Source organism: Dermacentor variabilis, chromosome 11 (genome assembly GCF_050947875.1).
Source record: "Dermacentor variabilis isolate Ectoservices chromosome 11, ASM5094787v1, whole genome shotgun sequence".
NCBI classification, from domain to species: Eukaryota; Metazoa; Arthropoda; class Arachnida; order Ixodida; family Ixodidae; genus Dermacentor; species Dermacentor variabilis.
The window spans coordinates 87,633,603-87,654,814 of record NC_134578.1 but is presented as its reverse complement, the minus strand read 5'-3'; the positions used below and the strand labels follow the sequence as shown (position 1 = coordinate 87,654,814).

Here is a 21,212-nt window from a genome sequence, read left to right as displayed (position 1 = left end):
TCCAAAAACCACAATTATGCCAAGCATATTTCAACTTTGCCTAAGCCTAGCTCATTACATTTTGCCTATTTGGCCAAATATAAACTGACATGACATACCTTGCACATGTTTTCTCGTGACAGTAGTTAAAAATATGACGCAGACAAATTACTAACATGTGTACATTCCACGATGATGGCGCAACAAATTACGAGATTCTATCTTTGTAAGCCTACATACATAGAAGTTTGCTGACACAAATTTCGGAAACGAATTCGAGGCACCTAATACGTCAATAGATGTTAGCGGTGTACACTCCCTAACGCTAGAAATGTTCAAGAATTCAGCTGCAGCAACTTACGAGGCACCCTGCTAAAACAGGCGTTCGTTATTAATCCTGAATTTCCGCACAAAGAAAACACAGTAGTGTGAGGATAACAATTTGCAGTATTTACGTAAAAAATAAGAAAAAAATTCACATAGATTTTGATCCCGTCAGAACGGTCGTATTGGCGTCCATTCCCTTAGTCTGCATTTGCATTTATACGTTCTTGCGTATTTTCATTTGTGGGTATGTGACATTCCAAAACTATGATGCTAGAACCACTGCGAATTGACGCTATATTGTGCAACCTATCCTGAACATAAAAACCCGCCCATGGCGGATAAATTAATGGATCACTTAGGCATGAAAGATTCACTAAAATGCCTTACACATGCGCTACTGACATACCTTGCGCATATTTTCTAGTGACAACACTAGAAAATATAACGCAAACAAATTCCTAACATCTGGACATGCCGCGATGACGTTGGAAAAAAGAAACTGGAGGAGATTCTCTCTTTGTAAGCCCACATACATATAAGATTGCTTATACAGATCTCGCATACGTATTCGGAGAACCTAATACGGGAACAGATGTTATCACTGCCCACTCTAACACTCTATAAATGTTCACAAAATTATCCTCAGCAACTTGCGAAAGGCGCTGTCAATACAGGCTTTGAAATTGACGAGAAGGTTTTAGAGTATTTAAGCAAATCATAAGGTTAAAGCACGTAGGGACACTACTTGTAAATTTAACGTACAGACTTGCATCAAGTCACAACGGTCGCATTTGTGTGCATTTTTTTTCGTCCGCATTTCCACTTATTCGTTCTTGCGTATTTTCGTTTGTGCGTACATGGGATTCCAACGGTGTTGGAATCCACGATGTCGAACCACTGAGAATTGATACTCTACTGTACAACCTTTCCAGATCTGCAAAACCCGCCAACAGTGCATAAATCAACAGACCTCTTAGGCATGAAAAATTTTTGAAAATGGCTTAGACGTACACTACTAACATACCTTGTACATAATTTCTTGTAAGAACACTAACAACTGTTTTCAGAGTTACGGTTTTGAATGTTTGGTAACGCTACCTACTCGTTGTAATAATATAAATGAGGGCACACTACTAGATCATGCGCTAAGCAACATAACGCCACCGCCAGAGGCTGGTATCCTTGATGTCAACATAACAAATCCTTACACTATCTTTGTTTTCTTCAACTAAGAGCCGCAGTCACCCACTATTTCATACTTCAGCTACGTACTGAACAAAGATGCGTTTTTTGGTATCTGTGGCTAAAGCTGACTGGTCTGATGTCTTTAAAAATAATGATCCGCAAGAATCCTTTTCTCAGTTTTCCGAAATCTTGTTATCATTAATCGATTCACATACCGTCAAGAAAAAATGCAAGAAAAGCCTCTACCTTCCTCAAAACCCTTGGTGTAATGCTAGCATACTAGCCATTATGCGGAAACGTGACAACCTATATAAAAACAAATGCAAAAGTTTGGCCTAATAGTTCCGCGGAAACACACGAGGTGGAGGGAAGTAATTACCGTATACACTCGACTAAGGGCCGCGATCGTGTAAGAGCCGCTCCCCCCAACTTGGCAGTCGAAATTTTGAAATAAAAAATCACGCCAGCAAACGGCAGCGTCGTCTCGCGCACGGTGGCACATTTCGCGAGAGCCACCAGATGGCAATAGCTGCCCTTCGTCACGCGGCGCTATCTCTGAGCTTCGGGCACGCGGCACCATCTGGGAGATCTTGTCGCTTTTCTCGCCGGCGCCATTGATCGTTTGCGCCGCCGTTCATTTTGACGACTGCCTATAGCACAACCGCTCGCGATGATAAAGAAAAAACGCTTAACCGCGTACGATGCTGCGTTGAAACTTCAAGTTGTCACATACGCCCAACAAATGCAAAAGGTGCAGGCGGACGGAATTTCTACGTCGACGACAAGTGCGTGCTTCGCTGGTGCGACCAAAAGGCAGAGCTGGCCTCAACAAACCAGTCTAGGAAAGCATTCCGTGGCAAGCCTTGCAAATTGATCAAGTTTCACCGCTTTGTTAACGTGCTGCGAGCGGAGCACAAGTACCACCTACACCAGATAGGAAGCGCGGACCAAACGCCTGTTTGGTTCGATGCTCCTGAGAACAAGATGGTCAGCCAAACCGGCGCGAAGAGCGTCCTCGTGCACACGGCCGGTGCGGTTTAACAAGCATGCTGCGGCCACTGGATGGGTCTATTAATAGGCCGTTTAAGGTAGAATTCAGACGCAAGTACTCTGAATAGATGGCAGCGGGCCACCACGAGACAACGCCGACCGGACGACTAAGGAGGGCGCCACTTCAGCTGGTCTGCTCTTGGATTTTAAACGCGTGACGTGCGGTGACCACGGACATTATTGTAAGGAGTTTTAAGGTCACCGGGATTTCCAATGCCATGGACGGCACTGAGGATGATTGGATACACGAACGTGCAGATGACCCGAGCAACGGCGACGAGCCGAGTCCGAGCACCAATACCAATGAAGACATCTAGCGAAGATGTCCGCAACTAGACGCCAGATATCTCCTTGTTAGGTATATATGGCACGATTAAAGAGGTTTCTGCGTACATACATCGAAAACTGAGCAAAAATTTCATACATCCGTGGAAGGGCCGCAACCCATCAAATTCGCGGGAAAAAAGTACGGCCCTTACACGGCTGTATACGGTATTAAACGGGTAATGAGACACCCACCCAATGGTAACAATTGCCACAATGGAAACCCATACGAGTTCCTCGAAAGAAAAGCCTCGTAGTTAAAGAAAAAGTCGCTCCGGTCAGGGACTCGAACCCGGGACCACCGCCTTTCCGGGGCAGCTGCTCTACCATGTGAGCTAACCAGGCGGCTACCTGATGGCAGGGCGAAGGCGAATTTATCGACAACTCGAAACAAAGGCAAGCGTTTGGCGTAATAGTTCTGCGGAAACCCGCAAGGTGGAGGGAAGTAATTAGTAAGCGGATAATGCGATATCTACCCAACCGTAGCAATTGCTACAAAGGGTGTGGAAAGTAATTAATAAACGGAAAATGAGACATCCACCCACACGTAGCAATGGCTAGAAGGAAACTTTGTAGCAATTGTTACGATTGGGTGGATGTCTCATTTTCCGTTTATTAATTACTTCCCTCCACCTTGCGGGTTTCCGCAGAACTATTGCGTCAAACTCTTGCCTTTGCTTCTCAGTTGTGGATATATGCGACTTCGCCCTGCCATCTGCAGGGCGAAATTCTCCATTTATTAAATACTTCCATCCACCTTGCGGGTTGGCGCAGAACTATTACGCCAGTTTTAGAATTCGGTTAAACATTGATACGACCATGTTATGCGCTGCAATCACTGAATTTGTTTCCTACAAAGCATAGTTCACTGAGTAAACTGGAAAATCAAACTACACACGGTGTAAAACGCATGGAAATTAGGATTATGTACGTTATGTATACCATAACATGCCAGCCATAAAATGCCCCCTTCTTCTATGCATATGAAGTTGCTGCCTTTACTGGTCTGTGCGCCAAAACAAATAATTTTTAAGCGTTTCACATACCGTCCCTAGAAGAGCCGACAGCGAGGGTTTGCAATTTTCATTTAATCGACATCACCTATGGACTTCAGAATGTACCATAATATCGCTCCAAATATTTTCCCCATTTGACAACGTATAACTTCTTGAGAAATACATATATATTTTCTTCACTAAACCGCGAACATGACTATATTGTGGTACTAACAGGTTTGCCATGAACAAACTAGTCTTTAGAAGGGTAGATGAAATGCCTCCGTAGCCCTCCTTTAAAAATTATTTTGCTACGGTTTCTAGTAATGTTTGACTTACGTATGTGAAGCCTGTCTGTGGCGATCTCATGATGGAACCCACACAGCATAGACTACTTAAGTCTCAATGTCATAATAGCTGTTCCACCCAAAAGTCACTCTTCTATGACGTCGTGCTTGTGTAAAGAAATGCAAGTGTAAACAATAAATCCTACCGGAAGAAACAATGCAATCACAACGTTCAAGAGCGCGTATAAGCAAACTAGACAAAATCGTAATATGGTGTTTACCGAACCTCTGGGATTAATATTGTTCCACTTCTTTGTAGGAAGCTCACTGAGCGGGTCCTTCCACTATTATCCACAATACGGTGCGATTGGAAGCACTTCAGGAGTCTTGTAAATAATATATACCCAGACGCCTTCGTTAGGACCAATGTCTCACTTGTTCCAAGTATCTGCATTTCAAAGAAGATATATTTTTAACATGATGTCCCAACTGCTTAGAGAACGAACCTATGAGGCATGGTCTTCTCGTTTAATTTTATCATAGACACTGCTAAGCTCTCCAGGTGCCATGTACAATGTCGCAACCACGTATCTGTATGTTCATACGTTGATAGCGATCTACCTAAGGTAAAACAGAAGACGGCGAAGCATACGCCGCGAACATCACGAAGTATAGGTGAACGAGCTTTTTTCTTAGCAACGCTCGCCAGGCTGTGTGACACTCAAGGGTTTCACTTAAGTTTGTATTACACAACAGTGATTGTCCGTTTCAAAGAAGTTCTGAAAAGCATCAGCTTGCCTTTATTGTTGTGGATGAGCTGTATTACCTCATGGAGCGATTGATATATGCATGAACGCCAGGTTTGGCAAAGCGATGAAGACGACATTGAGGTTGTTTGCACGTGGGTCAGATCAGACATCTTATCTTGCTCTAGTTTTGCCTATAAATATTTTGTAATTATATCCTTCGCCAACATTTAACCTCCGTCACACTTTTGTGGAGGTGCGGAGTGCATCACGCCTCGCAAAGGAACTCCGCACCGACCGTCGCGTTGGATATCTGTGTGCAATGGCAAAATACACGGCGCCTATATCCGCTGCCGCCACTTTAATGATTGTACTGGGGCTACCCCAGGATCCTGGCCCTTCCTGCGGTTCCAGTGAAACCGACGTTGAGGATTGGATGACGGAGTACGAACGCGTGAGTGCTAACAACCGATGGTCGCATACCCTGATGTTGGCAAATACTATTTGATACCTCAAAGGCACTACAAAAGTATGGCTTGATAACCAGAAAGATGAGAGTGGAAGCTGGGGCACGTGCAAAAAAAAAATAACTACGAGACTTGTTTGGGAAGCCCGTTGGTCATAAGATAACCGCGAAAAAGAGGCGAAAAATGCATCTTTTTTCTTTAAAAGATACAAATGGCGGTGCTTTGAGCCGGCTAAAAGCTGGCGCATTGGCCACGCGTCTTCCCGTCTTACCAACAGGGCTGCAACGTCCTCTTACGAAGACCACACGGCAGCACAGCCGTCCGTTCCACCAAATCAGGTGACAATATGCTCACACGCAATAAGTAAGTTTACCTGTGAAAATTGCTGACGTAGACAAACATGCAGTGGCTTATAAATTCAGCAAAGCTTCATTCCACAAAATTCTGTACGCTAAACCAAGACGCACAGCCGCAATAGTCAAAGTATATTTGGCAGTTGTCGAACTGAATTCCTGGGCACTTTTTCCAATATGGCTGACTCATATGTTGAATACACATTTAGCAGCATTTACAATATGACTAAAGGAGACTTAAAAACCAAAGACGCCACTAAGGGACGGTTTTCTCCGGTGCTGTCTGTCCTTTTAATTGAGCCGACGCTGAATGGCCATATTCAAGAATATGCAGTATCAGCAATCACGAGCAATATACACACATCATTTCTCCAGAAGGTGACGCCGAGCGCGGGTAGTGCGAGGATCTCGTTGGGCCGACACGACGACTTCGTGGCAGCCGAATTCCGAATACTGCATATCCGGTGAAGGTAGCTATATGAACTTGTCGATAGGTCATCTTGTAGATTCTTGTAGTGCAGGCAGAACTAAATGATCATAGATGGCAGATGAGGAAGGGAGGAAGGAAGGAAGGAAAAAGTGGAAAAGGAAAGGCAAGGAGGTTAACCGCTTTAGCTTAACCGGTTTGCTACCCTACACATGGGAGAGGGATGAGGGAGATGAAAGATGGGGAAGGGGGAGAGGGAGAAAGAGCACATAACACAACACACACACAGCGTCCATTGAAGTCCATCAATCTGGCATGGTACGTGATATCACTGTCACAGCCACTTGTCCAATCCCGTCTGTTTCAAAAACCGAAGTAGTCCCTTCGTCGCCTTCACCTGCGATGTCTTCTGTCGGCGGCATGTGAAAATCGTGTCGAGGGACAATGGTCTAGTGTCAAGGTGCGCTAGAACAGATGCCAGGGGCTCTCGCTGAACATTATATTCGGGCCAGTCGCACAGAATGTGTTCCAGCGTCTCCTCGCAAAGACAGGCATTGCAGAGAGCGTTGTCGGCCATTCCAATGCGGAAGGAGTAGGATTTCGTGAAAGCCACCCCTAGCCATAAGCGATAAAGCAGAGTCGCCTCTCTTCGGCGGAGTCCAGAATATAGAGACGCATCAATGAGGGCAGGTGGTATTGAGGGTTGCTCAGGTTGGTCTGGCTGTTTGGTATGCACCATAGAGAGTGCGTGATCTCCTGTTCAAGCACTAGAAGTCTGCTAGCTGCGTCGGATCGTGAAAGCGGTGTGGCCTCTTCTTGTGCGTCTTCAAGAGCTGCCCGAGTGGCATTATCGGCGTCTTCGTTTCCAATGACGCCGCAGTGACTTCGCAGCCACTGAAACGTCACGTGGTGTCCTTTCTCCTGTGATGTATGGAGTAGGCATCTAATATCGAATACGAGCTGTTCGAATGGCCCGCGACGCAGAGCTGACTGTACAGATTGTAGGGGTGACTTTGAGTCGCTGAAGATTGGCCATTGTCGAGGTGGCTCCCGATTGACGAAACGAAGTGCAGCGCGAAGAGCAGCTAGTTCAGCAGATGTCGATGTTGTTGGGTGGTCAGTCTTAAAGCTGATGGTAATAGCTTTTGCTGGAACAACCACAGCACCGGACGAGCACTGGATGTTTGTGAAACCATCACTATAAATGTGTGCACTGTCCGCGTACCTCTCGTGCAGAAGAAGCAGAGACAGTTGTTTCAGCACAGGCGACGACAGTTCAGACTTTTTCCCGATTCCTGGTACACTGAGATGGACTGTGGGGCCGATAAGACACCAAGGGGGTGCCGATGGTTTAGATGCAGCGGTGAAGCCCGAGGGAAGTTTGTCGTTGTACTTGATGATAGTTTCAGAGAATGATGATTTGTCCCTGTCTGAAGGTAGTGCTGCAAGGTGGTGATAGGGGGCACGAGCAAAATATCAGATGTGCGTTCTCAGGGCTTCCACCGTAATGTGAGTTCGCATTGGATGCTCCCGAGCAATCGCAAGAGTTGCCGCTGTTGATGCCGAAGATGTCTGCCGAAGTCCAGACATCTGTGTCTGGACTTCGGCAGTCACACGTCCTCAGATACGTGCGCGACTTCAAAGATCAGCCACTTTGACAGCGAACTACTTGTGTAAACAAGATCTCAGCATATCACCAGGAAAGTGCGCACTAGTAGCATTTACTCGCAAACCGATGACGCCTTATGTCATCTCAATCAATGGGCGGACCATTTCCTATGTCCGAACCTACAGATTCCTTGGCGTAATTGGAGCCCGCACGTGGCCTACATGAAACGGCGCCTGACAGCAACTTCCCAGTTGTTTAAATACTTGACAGGAAAGACGTGGGGGATGTCAGTAGACGCAATGCTTAAACTCTACAGAGCTCTCTTTCTCGGTTTTCTAAGATATAGCCTACCTGTACTGAGCAACACCTGCAAGTCAAATATTCGTGTTATACAAGCAGCACAAGCTCAAGCACTCAGAGTCTGCCTTGGTTTGCCCAGATGGCAGATGAGAAAACAAACAGCGCTGAACCACCTGCGAAAAACTGTTTACGTGCGCCATGTGGCACTGAACTTCAGAAACTGCCGTTGTGCACTCCAAAAGAAGTCTTCACTCGTTTTTAAATTACTAAACGTGTGTATTATTTGCTCCTAATCAAGAAAACTAAATAATATTATAATGTCAATGTTTTATTCTTTACAATAAAAGAGTTGTGCAGCATGTGCCACGCAACCTGGAAGTAAGCGACCCTGGGCGTCGCACCAGTCGCATTGTTCAAATCGCAGTCATGTGAAACGGGCCCTAAAGAAATGGCATTGCGACGCGTGCGACTGCGCTGATTTTCGTCAGTGCAGTCGCAGCATGTGAAACATCCTTTTCGCGGCGCGGGCTTTTAAGCGGACCGCCTTGCGCGCGCTTGTTTCCGCAAGTGAGGACGCACCTTGCGGCAGCCTCTTCTTCCGTGCGCAGCACTCACGCGCTACCAATGGCGACGGTCGGCAATGCATTGCGTGACGAGTGTCACGCGTGCGTGATACGCGTATATGCACATATGTAGTTCATGTAGGTAGCACATGTATGTAGCACATATATGTACATGTGGGTGCACATAATGCACATATATGTAGTTCATATGGGTAGCGTTGTGATCAACCATCTTTCTTTAAGAAAGAGCCTTTGATTTTTTTTCCAGATTCTAAGATGAACCTGTGTTCACGCGGACCTGCTGTCTCCGACAAGCAGGAGGCTCAAGTAATCGCGATAGGGGTGGTGTCATGCCTAGCAGGCGCAACTTGCGTTTCCAGTGGACTTTGTGCACATGTACTACTCATGCAGAGCTCGTCGCTTTGCGCCGTTATCAGGCACTGACCGCCCGTTCAGTAGACGCTGGCCTGGTAGCGCGAATGTAAAATGCAACGTTCTACACTGATGTGTAAGTTGGCTTTCCTGCAGTTCATTTCTGTGCTCACGGAAGAATCAGTCACACACAGAAAGCTTTTTTTTAAATGTCGCCGTTTCGCCCGAAAGGCGAAGCATCGATTGCGACAGCAAGTTAGTGGACAGCTATACGAAGTAAGCAGAGTAGTTTTGTCGGCCGTAAAAAATGTGAACATAGGCACACTAACTAAATTAACAAGCACGGTGTCACACGGGCACATGCTAATACAAACACATCAGACTTGATGACCACCGAAACTGGCTGTCAAAACGCTGGCGTGAGGAAACGCGGCAGCAACAGCGAGCAAAGTGATACTCATGCTGTCTGCAGCAGCAGAAGCTTGATGTAGGCGAGTTAGTTTAGCATACTTGAAGAAGAAACAGAAGGGGGGTTAACCGAGCGGCCCGATTTTTATTATTCATATCATCAGAAGCCAAGAAACACTGACACCGAGGACAACATATTGGAAAATATTTGTGCCTAATAAATGAAAGAAAAGAAACGATAAATTAAGGGAGTGAAAGTGTATGAAAAAACAACTTGCCGCTCATGGGGAACGATGGGAAGGTTGCGGCATCGTACCCCACCTGCGGCAAGTAGTTTTTTCATGCACTTTCATTTCCATTTTTGTGGTTTCTTTGTTTCATTTATTAAGCACAAGTCATTTCCCCTACGTTGTCCTCCGTGTCAGTGTTTCTTGGTTTCTTTTGAAGAAGCAACAGCGATACATAGACGTGGACTAAAAGAACAACATGCACGACGGACATGCCCTAAGTTCCAACTAAATGTTTATTTGAAGAAACAGTGTTCATGTATATAGAAACATGAATAATACCACCGTTATGCGATGAATGCGATAGATCTGGTGCGATAGAGAGGTCATGAGGTCACGGTTGTAATATTCGCATTTCTATCTATATAAACTCTCTTTCCTCGAATAAATATTTAGTTTTAAGTTAGCGCATGTCTGTCGTACACGTTCTTCTTTTAGTCCGCGTTTTTGTACGGCTGTGTTTTGTTAAGTGTGTCCATAGCTTCACCGCAAAGTGACCTCCGAGAACACACAGCACGCAAAAAGCTACGAGCCTATACTTGCTATCGGAATAAAGCAAGTAATCGTTCTGAGTGTGCGGCAAGCGAGGGAACAGTTCACGGGCGCTTGCAGGAACCGCCGCTCCACACTTTTCGCCTCGGAGGCCACGCGGGGACTTTTCGGGAGTGCCACCAGAAGGAGTGCCACCAGTGTCCAGAAGGAAGCGCGAGAGAGGAGCCCGGATGGCGCGTGACGCGTTTCTGATCGTTCGCATGCAACGGCGCGCACTGCATTTTATTTGTCTCGTGAGTGCTTCGAGACGATGGCGGAAAATGGCACCGTGCGCTGGTAGGGAAGCGCGAAAGAGACTTCCGCTGCTGTAAAAGCCCAATGCATAACTCGTTTCGACGGTGGCGTTACGTGGGGTCCCTACATTGATTCAACCCTAACGCATCACCGTCAACGATTATCGTGAGATGGGTTCTCCCGCAATATTTTTTTTTCACGTTTAGAATTTTTGCCAACGTTTCGGAAAACACTGCGACATTACCTTGTCGGACGCCTCTACGGTAGGGAATGAACAAAATATATCGCTGTACATGTTAAAACCTGCGTGAATTTCTGCGCAACAAACATTGGGGGAATGGGTTCAATTTATAAAAAGTAATCACCCTTTTAAATTAGTCTATTAGTTTTCTTAAACGCCCTTTTCAATGGCTTAACGGGGTGAAGTATTGACACGCCGGCTTAATGGTGCAATTTCCCTTATTGTGTCCATCTTTTTCTATCTAATCCATCTTATTAGGGAAGGAAGATGGAGCACTGAATTATGTATATAAATAAACTAAATAGAATATTATTCATGTCGGCGGAACGTTTGCTCCGCATATTCCTGAATTTTGAGTGGCATTTTATTTACTGCTACCCCAAATAGGTAGTGCAACTTGTGGAAAGTTCCGTTATGGTTGCCGTAGTCTTTGGGGTGACTGCTACTTAGGTACTGAATCACACAAACAGTTGTTGGGTAAGCGAGCGCTCAGCTCCGTACCCTAACTACCGATCGACTCACTTGCTGAAAAAATGAAAATATTCTTACATGCAAGTTCCATGGATTGGGCACAACTTCATTTTCCAAGGTCGTTGACAGCAAGATGATAATGAAAAGAAAGAAAAGAACGAGGTATATTTGATATGCGTATTTCTTCATGATAAACAAGATTTGCACATCGTGGTGACATGTGACATTTACAGCATGCGAAAAGGGGTACCGAGGGGCCAGATTTTATTGATAATGACCACACAGTACCTTTTTTGCATCTTTTTGATGGGTCCCACTTGAAAAAGCGAACAGGAAATTTTCAGTCTGTCGTATTTTGGGATGTTGTTTCTGTCATTCTGTTGCCTGTAGTTCTGTCGTCTGTACTTCAATCGTCTGTAGTTCTGTTGTCTGTAGTTCGGTTTGACGTTCTGTTGTCTGTAGTGTGATGTCCTGTAGTGGAACGCTGTGTAGTTCCTGATGAATATTTAATTAAAAATTGACAGAGACTTCTCTAAGGATATGTAAATTTATTAGTACAGAAAAAAGAACAATATAAAAGCAAAAAAAAAGAAACTTCCAGGCGGGGATTCCCACTTGGGACCTGAGGATGACGAGCCTAGCATCTTACCACCGCACCACGCTTCTTTTTTTTCTTTATTACACGGAAAACAAAAATGTAGGTGTGTTACAAAGTGGACACAACTATACACTTAAAACTCAGGCAAACACACACTTGCATCCAATAAGTGCATCCAGTCTGGCGGAGGTTCCTGCGCAGCGTACACACTTCTTACATAAGCAGCACTTTCGCGAAAGCAGGATTTTGTATATCGTAGGCTTTCGGCATGGCAATCACACAGTATACTTCTCCATAGGCTATACAAACCAAGTACTATGAACTTTGAATTGAATTATGGGGTTTTACGTGCCAAAACCACTTTCTGATTATGAGGCACGCCGTAGTGGGCACTCCGGAAATTTTAACCACCTGGGGTTCTTTAACGTGCACCTAAATCTAAATACATGGGTGTTTTCGCATTTCGCCCCCATCGAAATGCGGCCGCCGTGGCCGGGATTTGATCCCGCGACCTCGTGCTCAGCAGCCTAACACCATAGTGACTGAGTAACCACGGCGGGTTACTATGAACATGTCATAGAGAGGACCACCCGTGTCCTTAAACGGTAGAAACCTATTGAATATGGAGCCATGCCAATTTCCTTTTTAAGCGTCCATTGGACAATGTTCCAAAAGAATACAGCGTTCCTACAGTGTATGAAACAGTGATCTGTGGTTTCGGCACGTGGCCAGTGTCACCCCCTCGAATTCAACCAAGTTTTAACAGGGAGTGTTTCCGAATGTAATTTGAAGAAAAATGTTCTTACTCCAGGAAGTACACACATTTTTCGGACGCACTTTAGTACATCCTGATAAGGTCGGTTTAAATAAGGTACACGATACAAAGGACCTGGGAAAATAGAGTCCACCAGTGCGGCAGAAATTGCTTTTCGACTCGCAGTGAACTCGTGCTCCAGGCTGAATCTAACTTTCAAGAAAAGAAATGTGTCAACAACCTCCTTGAGAAAGCCCCAAGGAGCCTAGCTGTGGGACATCTTTGGCATTTGATGACACTACTATATTAGGAACCTAATCAACTAAACGGAGTTGCAACATTTCACGCAAAAACGGATGGTCACTGTCTCGAAAGAAAAATGGATGAGAAACAATTTGCCTGACGAAGAGGTGGACTAATCCTAGACCACCACGTTCAATGGGGAGGAACAGATTGTCGCGTCGCATCGATTCACAACTCGAACTCCAAATAAATTTTGCAAATACGCGATGCAATGCGTGAAGGCGAAGTCGGGAGCACAGCAGTGCTTGCAGCACATACATAAGACGGGAAGCTAAGAACGCGTTGCACACTTCAGCACGATTGAACATTGACAAATTCCTCCCTCGCAATGAATTTACTTTACGTTAAATTTTGCCAACTTCTCCTGACCAATGAGTGTTGCTATTTCGATACTGTTAGAGAGGCACACCTAAATAATGCAGCTCTTCTTTCCGTTGAATGCCTGCGTGATGTGATAACATTGTGGCCCATAAACCAAACCAAAAACCTGAACTTTTTTCTAAGTTGACGCTTGCACCAGAAGCCGCACAAAGTTTTTCTGTAATTTCAAGAGTAGTCTTTACACTCTTTTTACCGGTACCAAAAAAGGTCACGTCGTCTGCATACGCCGGAACGCGAACTTCATTAGCAGTAATTTAAACCCTTGGAATTTTTTTTTGTTTCAGAATGCTCCTACAATGCGGCTCTAAATACAAGCAGAACAGAAGCGGTGACAAAGGGCATCCTTGTCGTACTGATGATACAAGCCTAATCGGATCGGAGAGAGAGCAATTCACAATCAACCTCGTTGAGCCATTAGCATACCATATCCTGACACCTCCAAGGAGCAGGGATCCGATATTTATATGCTCTAGTACTATAAATAGGAATGAGTGATTCTGCCTGTCGAACGCCTTAGCCAGATCTGGCTGTACCATTGCGACCTATCCAATCCCCTCAGCTACTCACTCCAGCCCCGATCTCGCAACATGAATGTTCGTCTGAATGGACCTGCCCCTGTGCCACATGTTTGATGATCACCGACCACATATCTAATTACAACTTGGAAATGGTTAGCTAATACCTTAGCAAAAATTTTATAATCCACATTGCATAAGATGATAGGCCGATATCCGTCAACTTTTTGCAATTTAGTCTCATTATTGCTTTTGGCTATAAGGACGGTGTGTCCTTCGTACATTCTGGTGGTTAGGTTCCCTACTTCCAAGGCCTCGCGGCACACCTGAAGTAATAATGGCGATAAGAGGGAACGAAAACACTGATAAAATTCGGCAGTAAGGCCATCCGGGCCGGGCGTCTTACCCTTCGCTAACAAATCGACGAATTAATATCAATGTTTTCATTTGTATAATCGTGATAATCCTGATTTAACTGGGGCAGCAACGATACAATTTTTTCGGCAACACCTGTATCCAATGGCTTATGGTCTCGAAATAGTTTTTGGTAATGCTCGAAAAATGCTTTAGATATTAGACTGGGCTCATTAACAATGATTCCACCATACTCTATACCTAGTATTTCTTTGAACAGCGCGTGTCGGCGCTCATCACCAAGGGCCCTACTGCAAGGCTGTTTTTCCAGGAAACGCTGCTCTCGCGCACGCACCAGTGCACCTCTGTATTTTTCTGCGTTCAAAGTTTGTACCTGTGCCTTGACCTTATAAATATCATCAATATATTGACCCGGATGTAGGCATTCAAGCTCATGCAATTCACTCAGAAGTCTATACAATGCTGTGTTTATTCTTTTTTTCAAAGGCCAATAATGATGATTCTTCGATAGCTATCATTATAACTTTCTGCTTGAATAATTCCCACACAGCAAAGAGTGGCAAGTCCTTGCGGCTTGACACATGAGCTATAAGCCCAGTAACACGATTTAAGAATCACTCACGCGAAAGTAATCGGTTATTAAATTTCCACAGCTCCCAGCACATACGCCGACTTTCATACCGACGGCTGCCAAACGATGCTGAGACTAGGCATTGGTCACTGAAGAATATAGGGTACACAGTGTAACTATAAATAAGAGGTAGCGCGCTAAGTGAAACGTAAATTCGATCAAGCCTTGCAAGCGAGGTACCCTGGAAGTGCTTAGATCGACATCTCGCCTTTTCATCTTCTGTAATGTCCAGAAGCTGAAAATCACATAGGCGTTGCAACGCATCACTACTTCGATCATGTCTCAGCTTCAGTGACGTACTATATTGCGCGTTGCATACACAATTGAAGTTTCCAAAGTGGACCAATGCACGATCAGTACAGAAATGATGTTCTAGAGATAAGAAGAAACACTCGCGTGCACGTAACTTGTTCGGAGCATAAGCACACACAAATCTAAAGCTCATACCACTGATATCACTATCGCAACAGATTAGGCGCCCTTCCCTATCTGTAAACAAATGTAGCAAATCACATGGTAAATGTTTTCTAACAAAGAACATGCAACCTGCGCAAACGCCTACTGCACGGGTGACACAAACATTATAGTCAGATAGGAATGGAGATAGAGCTAGCTACTTCTGTGTTTTCGTCGGATTCAATCTTTGTTTCTTGGATAGCAGCAATATCTAAGTTTCTATTGCATAACAAATGAAGAAGCTGTACTTGCCGTCCCTTACTTCGTAAGCCAGGGACATTTAAAGTGCAAAAATAGAAGGGGAGAGCGCCCGCCATGATTACCTACGTAGGTGCAGCGTCTAAACGCTCCTCCAGAGGTGCACCACTCCCTCCTTGATGAGGTGATGCACTATGGACCTTTTGGTACACGTTAACACAAGGGTCATCTGCAGGAGTAGGTGTTCCCCGGAGCGGTTTTGTGAACTTAGACACTTTAGGAACGCGAACCTCCTTTTCCAAGGGCGATAGATTATCAGATGCCAATAGACGCTTCTTAGCGGCCTCGCACATCGATCCAGATTCCACTGACGGTGGGCGATCTTGACCTGGTGGCGATTCTGCCCATGACAAAGTTAGTTTTTCGTCAGGCGTCTTAGTCTCATCCTCGCTCGCAGGCTTCTGGCTGATGCGAATGTCAGCCGATGACGGCTTAATCTGTTCTTCTCGATGAGTCTCAGGGAAAGTTTCTCCAGTTGTATCCACAACTTCGCTCACGTCTTTCAGATGATCGGTGATGGTATCATCCTCAGCTGGTCTCTTTCCACGAAGCTTGTCAGCGTAGGTTCCGACGCATGCATGTGCAGGGTGACCGTAGCGGCGACAGTTACTGCAGCGTGGTATTCTACATTTTCGCCGGATATGCCCAGCTCTGTTGCACCGGAGACAAAATGGTGGTCGGCCAGGTACCAAAATAAGGCACTGGTAGCCGTATATGCGCAACAGATGTGACATATTACTGGCAGAAACTATATCTTCCAATGTGAACGCTCCGTCTCAATTAGTCATTTGCCAGCCCTCCATGCCGTCACACTGCCACATTTCTCTCGTGATGGACTGCACAGCGCCATATGGCTCTAGCGCTTCAACAATCCATCTCTGTTCGAGGTGTGGGGGAAGCCAGAGAAACTTCACCTTGATATTTTTGCATTCAGGGTCTATAACAAGGCACTTGAGGCCCTTCACCAACAACTCGCCTTTGTCGACAAGTTTCTGTTTCGCGATGCTGTTAACACATGTCACCAAACAGAAATGGCTCATCTGGTATTGTCCAGAGCCGAAGATGTGAGTTGCATTTAGCACTGAAAGGAGAGCATCGCCAAAGTCCGGGGCCCGATACGGCCGCCCTGCCAGGTCAGCATGCAGGAAAACTGAATTGAGAACGGTGTCGCCAGTCGGTAGACGAGGAAGAACGACTTTATAATTGCCGGAATCAGCAGTTGACGGTGGGTGTGATCCTCGGCCGAGGGCCGATGCGCTGTTTCCAGCGGAGCTCATCGCAAACGTGGCCGTTCGAACAAGCCTCTTCCTTTTTTTCTTTATTACCGACATTCATACATACAAAACAAGATGTATTAACAGTACACAAGAGTCATGACAAAATCTCTGCCAATGGTTGGGGGTCACAGGGCTAAAAACGCTTGAAATTCGAAAGCTCAGTCAATGCCATGTCGGTTTTTTTGTTTGCAAATTATACATCTGCTCAATACAACAAATATTTTCAATGAAGTATTCTATAACAGGCCGGGCGTTCATTTCGGCGTGTCTCACGGCCATTCTAGTTTTCTATAAACTATGCAAGGACACCAGCATGAACATGTCATGTGGTACTTTGCCTTCATTTTGAGTAGGCTAGAAACGAATCCCATATGGTGTAATCGGCAAGTCCTCCTATAGTGTTCTCTGTAAAATATCCCAACGGAACACAGCATCCCGGCAGTCAAGAAATATGTGTTCACCTGTTTCGGGTTTCCGGCATAGTAAACAGTTGATTTTCCAAGGCACGGGAAGTCCTTCTTCCTCTAGCCATGGTTTCGCAGGCAAAGTTTTGGTGTGGAGCTGGAAAAAGAAGGACTTTACCGATGGGTGTACTGGCATTCGTTTTACTCTTTTTAGCACGTCCTCTTCAGGTCTAATGCAGTACATTGAGCAATTCAATGGCACCGGCAACATTGTGTCTATCAGGTCCTTGTATAAGCGCATTCGTGGTACCCTACTTAAGTATTCCATGGAAAACCGAACCTTTGACAGCTGAAAAGACCAGACCACTTCTTTTAGGAAACCACGCACTTTGCCATGACTGCACCTATCTGACGATACAATGAATTCAGGTATAGCTTCGCTCATCCTTGTTTGAAACATAGTTAATAAAAATGGGTCATTTTGGTCGCGTAAGTGAAGAAACCTCGACACAATTTGCCTAATGAAGAAATGTGCCAGACCTAATCCTCCACTTTTACCGGAACGAAAAAGATTAGTGCGACTGGTGCGCTCCCAGCTTAAACCCCTTACAAAAACTGCGAGTACTCTGTATAAACGTTGCATGTTAGCCCTTGACATGCACAACGCTTGCTGCGCGTAAGAAATTTTGTCAATGGAAAACAGGTTGCACACTGTCGCACGAGCAAACATTGAGAAATTGCGGCCTCCCCATTTAAGTGTACACTCACGAACCCTTTCAGTTTCGACATTCCAGTAATCAACCGCGTCACGGTAATGCTCAAGCCGCACCACTAGCTACTTTGCCGGCGTGACTGTCCAGCGGATTTGCAAACGTACTCGGATGGTCTTCCTAGTTTCCGATCCATACCCCTAGGGATTTATCAAAGTTGATAGCACTGCCTGTCATTCTGCCGTATGATAAAGCCTCTGCGACCGCAATTTCGATGCTTTCTTTATCCCGGCAAAACAGCGCGATGTCGTCCGCGTATGCCACACTTTCACTTCCGTGGACTGCACTATGAAACCCGAAATTCTACTGTCATTCTTGATTTTCCTACAAAGCGGCTCTAAGTAAATTGCGAATAAAAGCGACGACAAACCACACCTCTAGCGCGCAGATGACCGGACGCTAAAGCTGTTGGTAACCTCCTTGTTTATAATGAGGCTGGCGGTACAGTCTTGATAGCACATCTTTACCCATCTAAGATCAAATCCCGTACATCTATATGTTCTAGAACGCGGAAAAGAATTTTATGGGCCACATGGTGAAAGCCTTCTGCATATCTAACTGTAACATGGCACAGTGTTCAGCGAGGTCGTTACAGTATTCTAATATGCCTCTGGCCACATGAATGTTAGTGTAGATATACCTTCATTTAATGCCGCATGTTACATGCGACCCTCCTATGCAGTTCACCACTCCCTGTAATCGCTTTCCGAGCACCCTTGTAAATATTTTATAGTCTACATTCATTATCGATATTCTCTGGTAAGCGTCCACAGCTAACAATTTTTCTGGATCTTCTGATTTCGGTATCAGCACTACGTGCGACGTCCGAAAAGATGGAGGAACCTGTTTTTCCGCGTAGGCCTCCTTAAACAACGGCAACAGGATCTCGCTGATATCACTTTTGAAGGCTTTATAAAAGGCCGCTCCGACTCCATCAGGTCCTTGGGACTTGGGAAAGATAGGTGGTGGGGAATATGTTATGGTACAATGAGATACTATATACACGTTGTCCAATATACGGATGCGCTATGTAGACGCAATGCACGTAAGAGTACTCTTTTATACGCGAAAAGTAATCTCGTCACAAAAAGTTATTGCGCAAACACCATTTGGCACTGACTGCACGTCTCACAGCTTCTAGAGGTGATCAGTTAAACCAGTCTCACGTAAGACGTTCAAAAGTGATTTTATGGCACGTTGGGCACACTCAACACTCCTCCACGCGCCCAATTTTTTTTTCTTCTGAAAAGAGGCGGGAGTCCAAGCTGTCAACAGTAGATTGGAGTGTTCTTCGTTCGGCCGCATATTGCTCGTGCTTGTGCATTGTATTGCGTATAAGCTTGTGCAATATTTCTGGGAAATTACCTAATGTGTCAGTTTAACCACACATGTAAGTCCACAGGCCTGTGCGCCACATCTTACCAAACAAAACAAAACGGATACGCCGCCATTCCCGCAGATGATATGATTTTGATCAGCGGCCAATTTTGAGGCCGGTCGGGCGTTGCTGGTGCAGCGTCGCCACGGCACAGTTATAACAATTGGCCACGTCCACTTTAATACCGGTGATGGTGCTATCAGCATTGAAGGCTTCGGAGAAAGCACAATTGAATACCGCGCAAGCGAAAAGTACAGTGTACACCACCGATACGAAACTGACATACAATTTTAAAGGGCCGCGACGGAAAGCGCTTCTGTTGCGACTTCAGAATTGCGGTCACGACAGAACGTTTCTGTTGCGACTTCAGAACTCTTGGTCTTCGCGACAGAATGCTTCTGTTGCGACATCCGAATTTCTGTCGTACAACAGAAATTTGTGTAGTTGCGACAGGAATTCCTGTTGTCTTTTTCAACTGGGGAAATAAACATCATCATCAGCATCATCATTATTATTATTATTATTATTATTATTATTATTATTATTATTATTATTATTATTATTATTATTATTATTATTATTATTGTTGTTGTTGTTGTTTTTGTTGTTGTTGTTGTTGTTGTTGTTGTTGTTGTTGTTGTTGTTGTTGTTGTTGTTGTTGTTGTTGTTGTTGTTGCGTTTGGTGGTGTTTTAAAGTCAGCAGACAATGAAGCCCAGGAAAGCATTGGTGAAATTAAATGTATAAAATTGGAATGGAAAAACATAATGAAGAACGAAAAATGAAATAAAAATGGCCGAAAAGATAACCTGTCGTTGGTTGGAGCCGAACACACAACCCATCACGCGCACGTTACACTGCTAATTGCGCTACAGTAGCGGCTTTCAACTCGTCGACTAACTTGGGTATTTATATTTACTAAACCTAGCCCTACGAGTGTTAGCCAGCGCAATTGAGAGCCACGTTAGAGGGATATGAAACATAATTTGTTGCCCGATGGAGGCATGCTCCACATAATCTTAGGACAGTGGGCACGACCTCGCACACGTAATCTGGAGGTTGTCGGTTTGGCTCCCACCGGTGAGACGTTATGATTTATTCCACTTGCACTTTCCTGTTATTCCTTATTTTCTACATTTCAATCTAAACCGTAGTTAATTTCCCCGATGCTTCCATTGGCTTCACGCCCTGTTGGATTTATGTGGTCATAGTAACGCTTAAAAAAATTGCAGCGAATATCGCGCCTTAATCTTGCGCGTGCCTCCAAGCGTTCCTCTAAAGCGGGGAGGCAGCGCGCTGTTTTTCGTCGCGTGCATGGTCCCGCGAGGAGTGGAGGATTGGGGATCGCGTCGTACACCGCCAGGAACTTCGCATTCCACGGCTGCGACCACGTTATCTTTAAAGAGATCTGCAGAGTGTAGGTGTACTGACGGCGCCGACAACTCATAGCTACGTGGGCGCTGTGTTCTTGCCGCCGAGTTAGCGTTGAAGCGATAGACAGCGCGAATACTTCGCTCGCTAGCGGCGCTTCGTCACGGCAGTATCAGTTTCAATGGGCACATTGCCCCCCCCCGTCCTCCCTTACCATCCGAAAGCCGTATCGGCCTCCATTGTAGAGAAGCCGCCAAATTTACATAAACGGGATGCGGGGGGATATCAGCCGCTCCGCCACCGAGTTGAAACTGGGCAAGTGGGGTGACTTGGCCGGACACACGTGCGCGTTAGAAGTGGAGAAAGGCGGAGCTTGACCCTTTCGATGTGAGCCTTGGCAGCTGTTGCATACGTTGAAGGTTGCTATGTCAGCCTCAGAAAACTCTTCCTCCAGCGCGGCAATCCATGTCTGGTAGACGGAAACGATGTCTCTTAGATGCCAGAGACGAAAACACGCACTGTACACATAACAAAACGGCTCATTGCTGAAATCATTGCTGATAGTG

The 21,212-nt window shown here is 45.4% G+C and overlaps 1 protein-coding gene across 1 annotated transcript in view; it reads right to left on the bottom strand.

Annotated features, from left to right (window-relative positions):
- LOC142564731 (uncharacterized) overlaps nucleotides 1-21,212 on the bottom strand; it is a 78,199-nt gene that overhangs the window by 29,769 nt on the left and 27,218 nt on the right. The window contains exon 4 of the mRNA XM_075675872.1: nucleotides 11,256-11,281. Coding sequence (XP_075531987.1) covers nucleotides 11,256-11,281 — 26 coding nt within the window. The remainder of the gene's footprint in view (nucleotides 1-11,255; nucleotides 11,282-21,212) is intronic.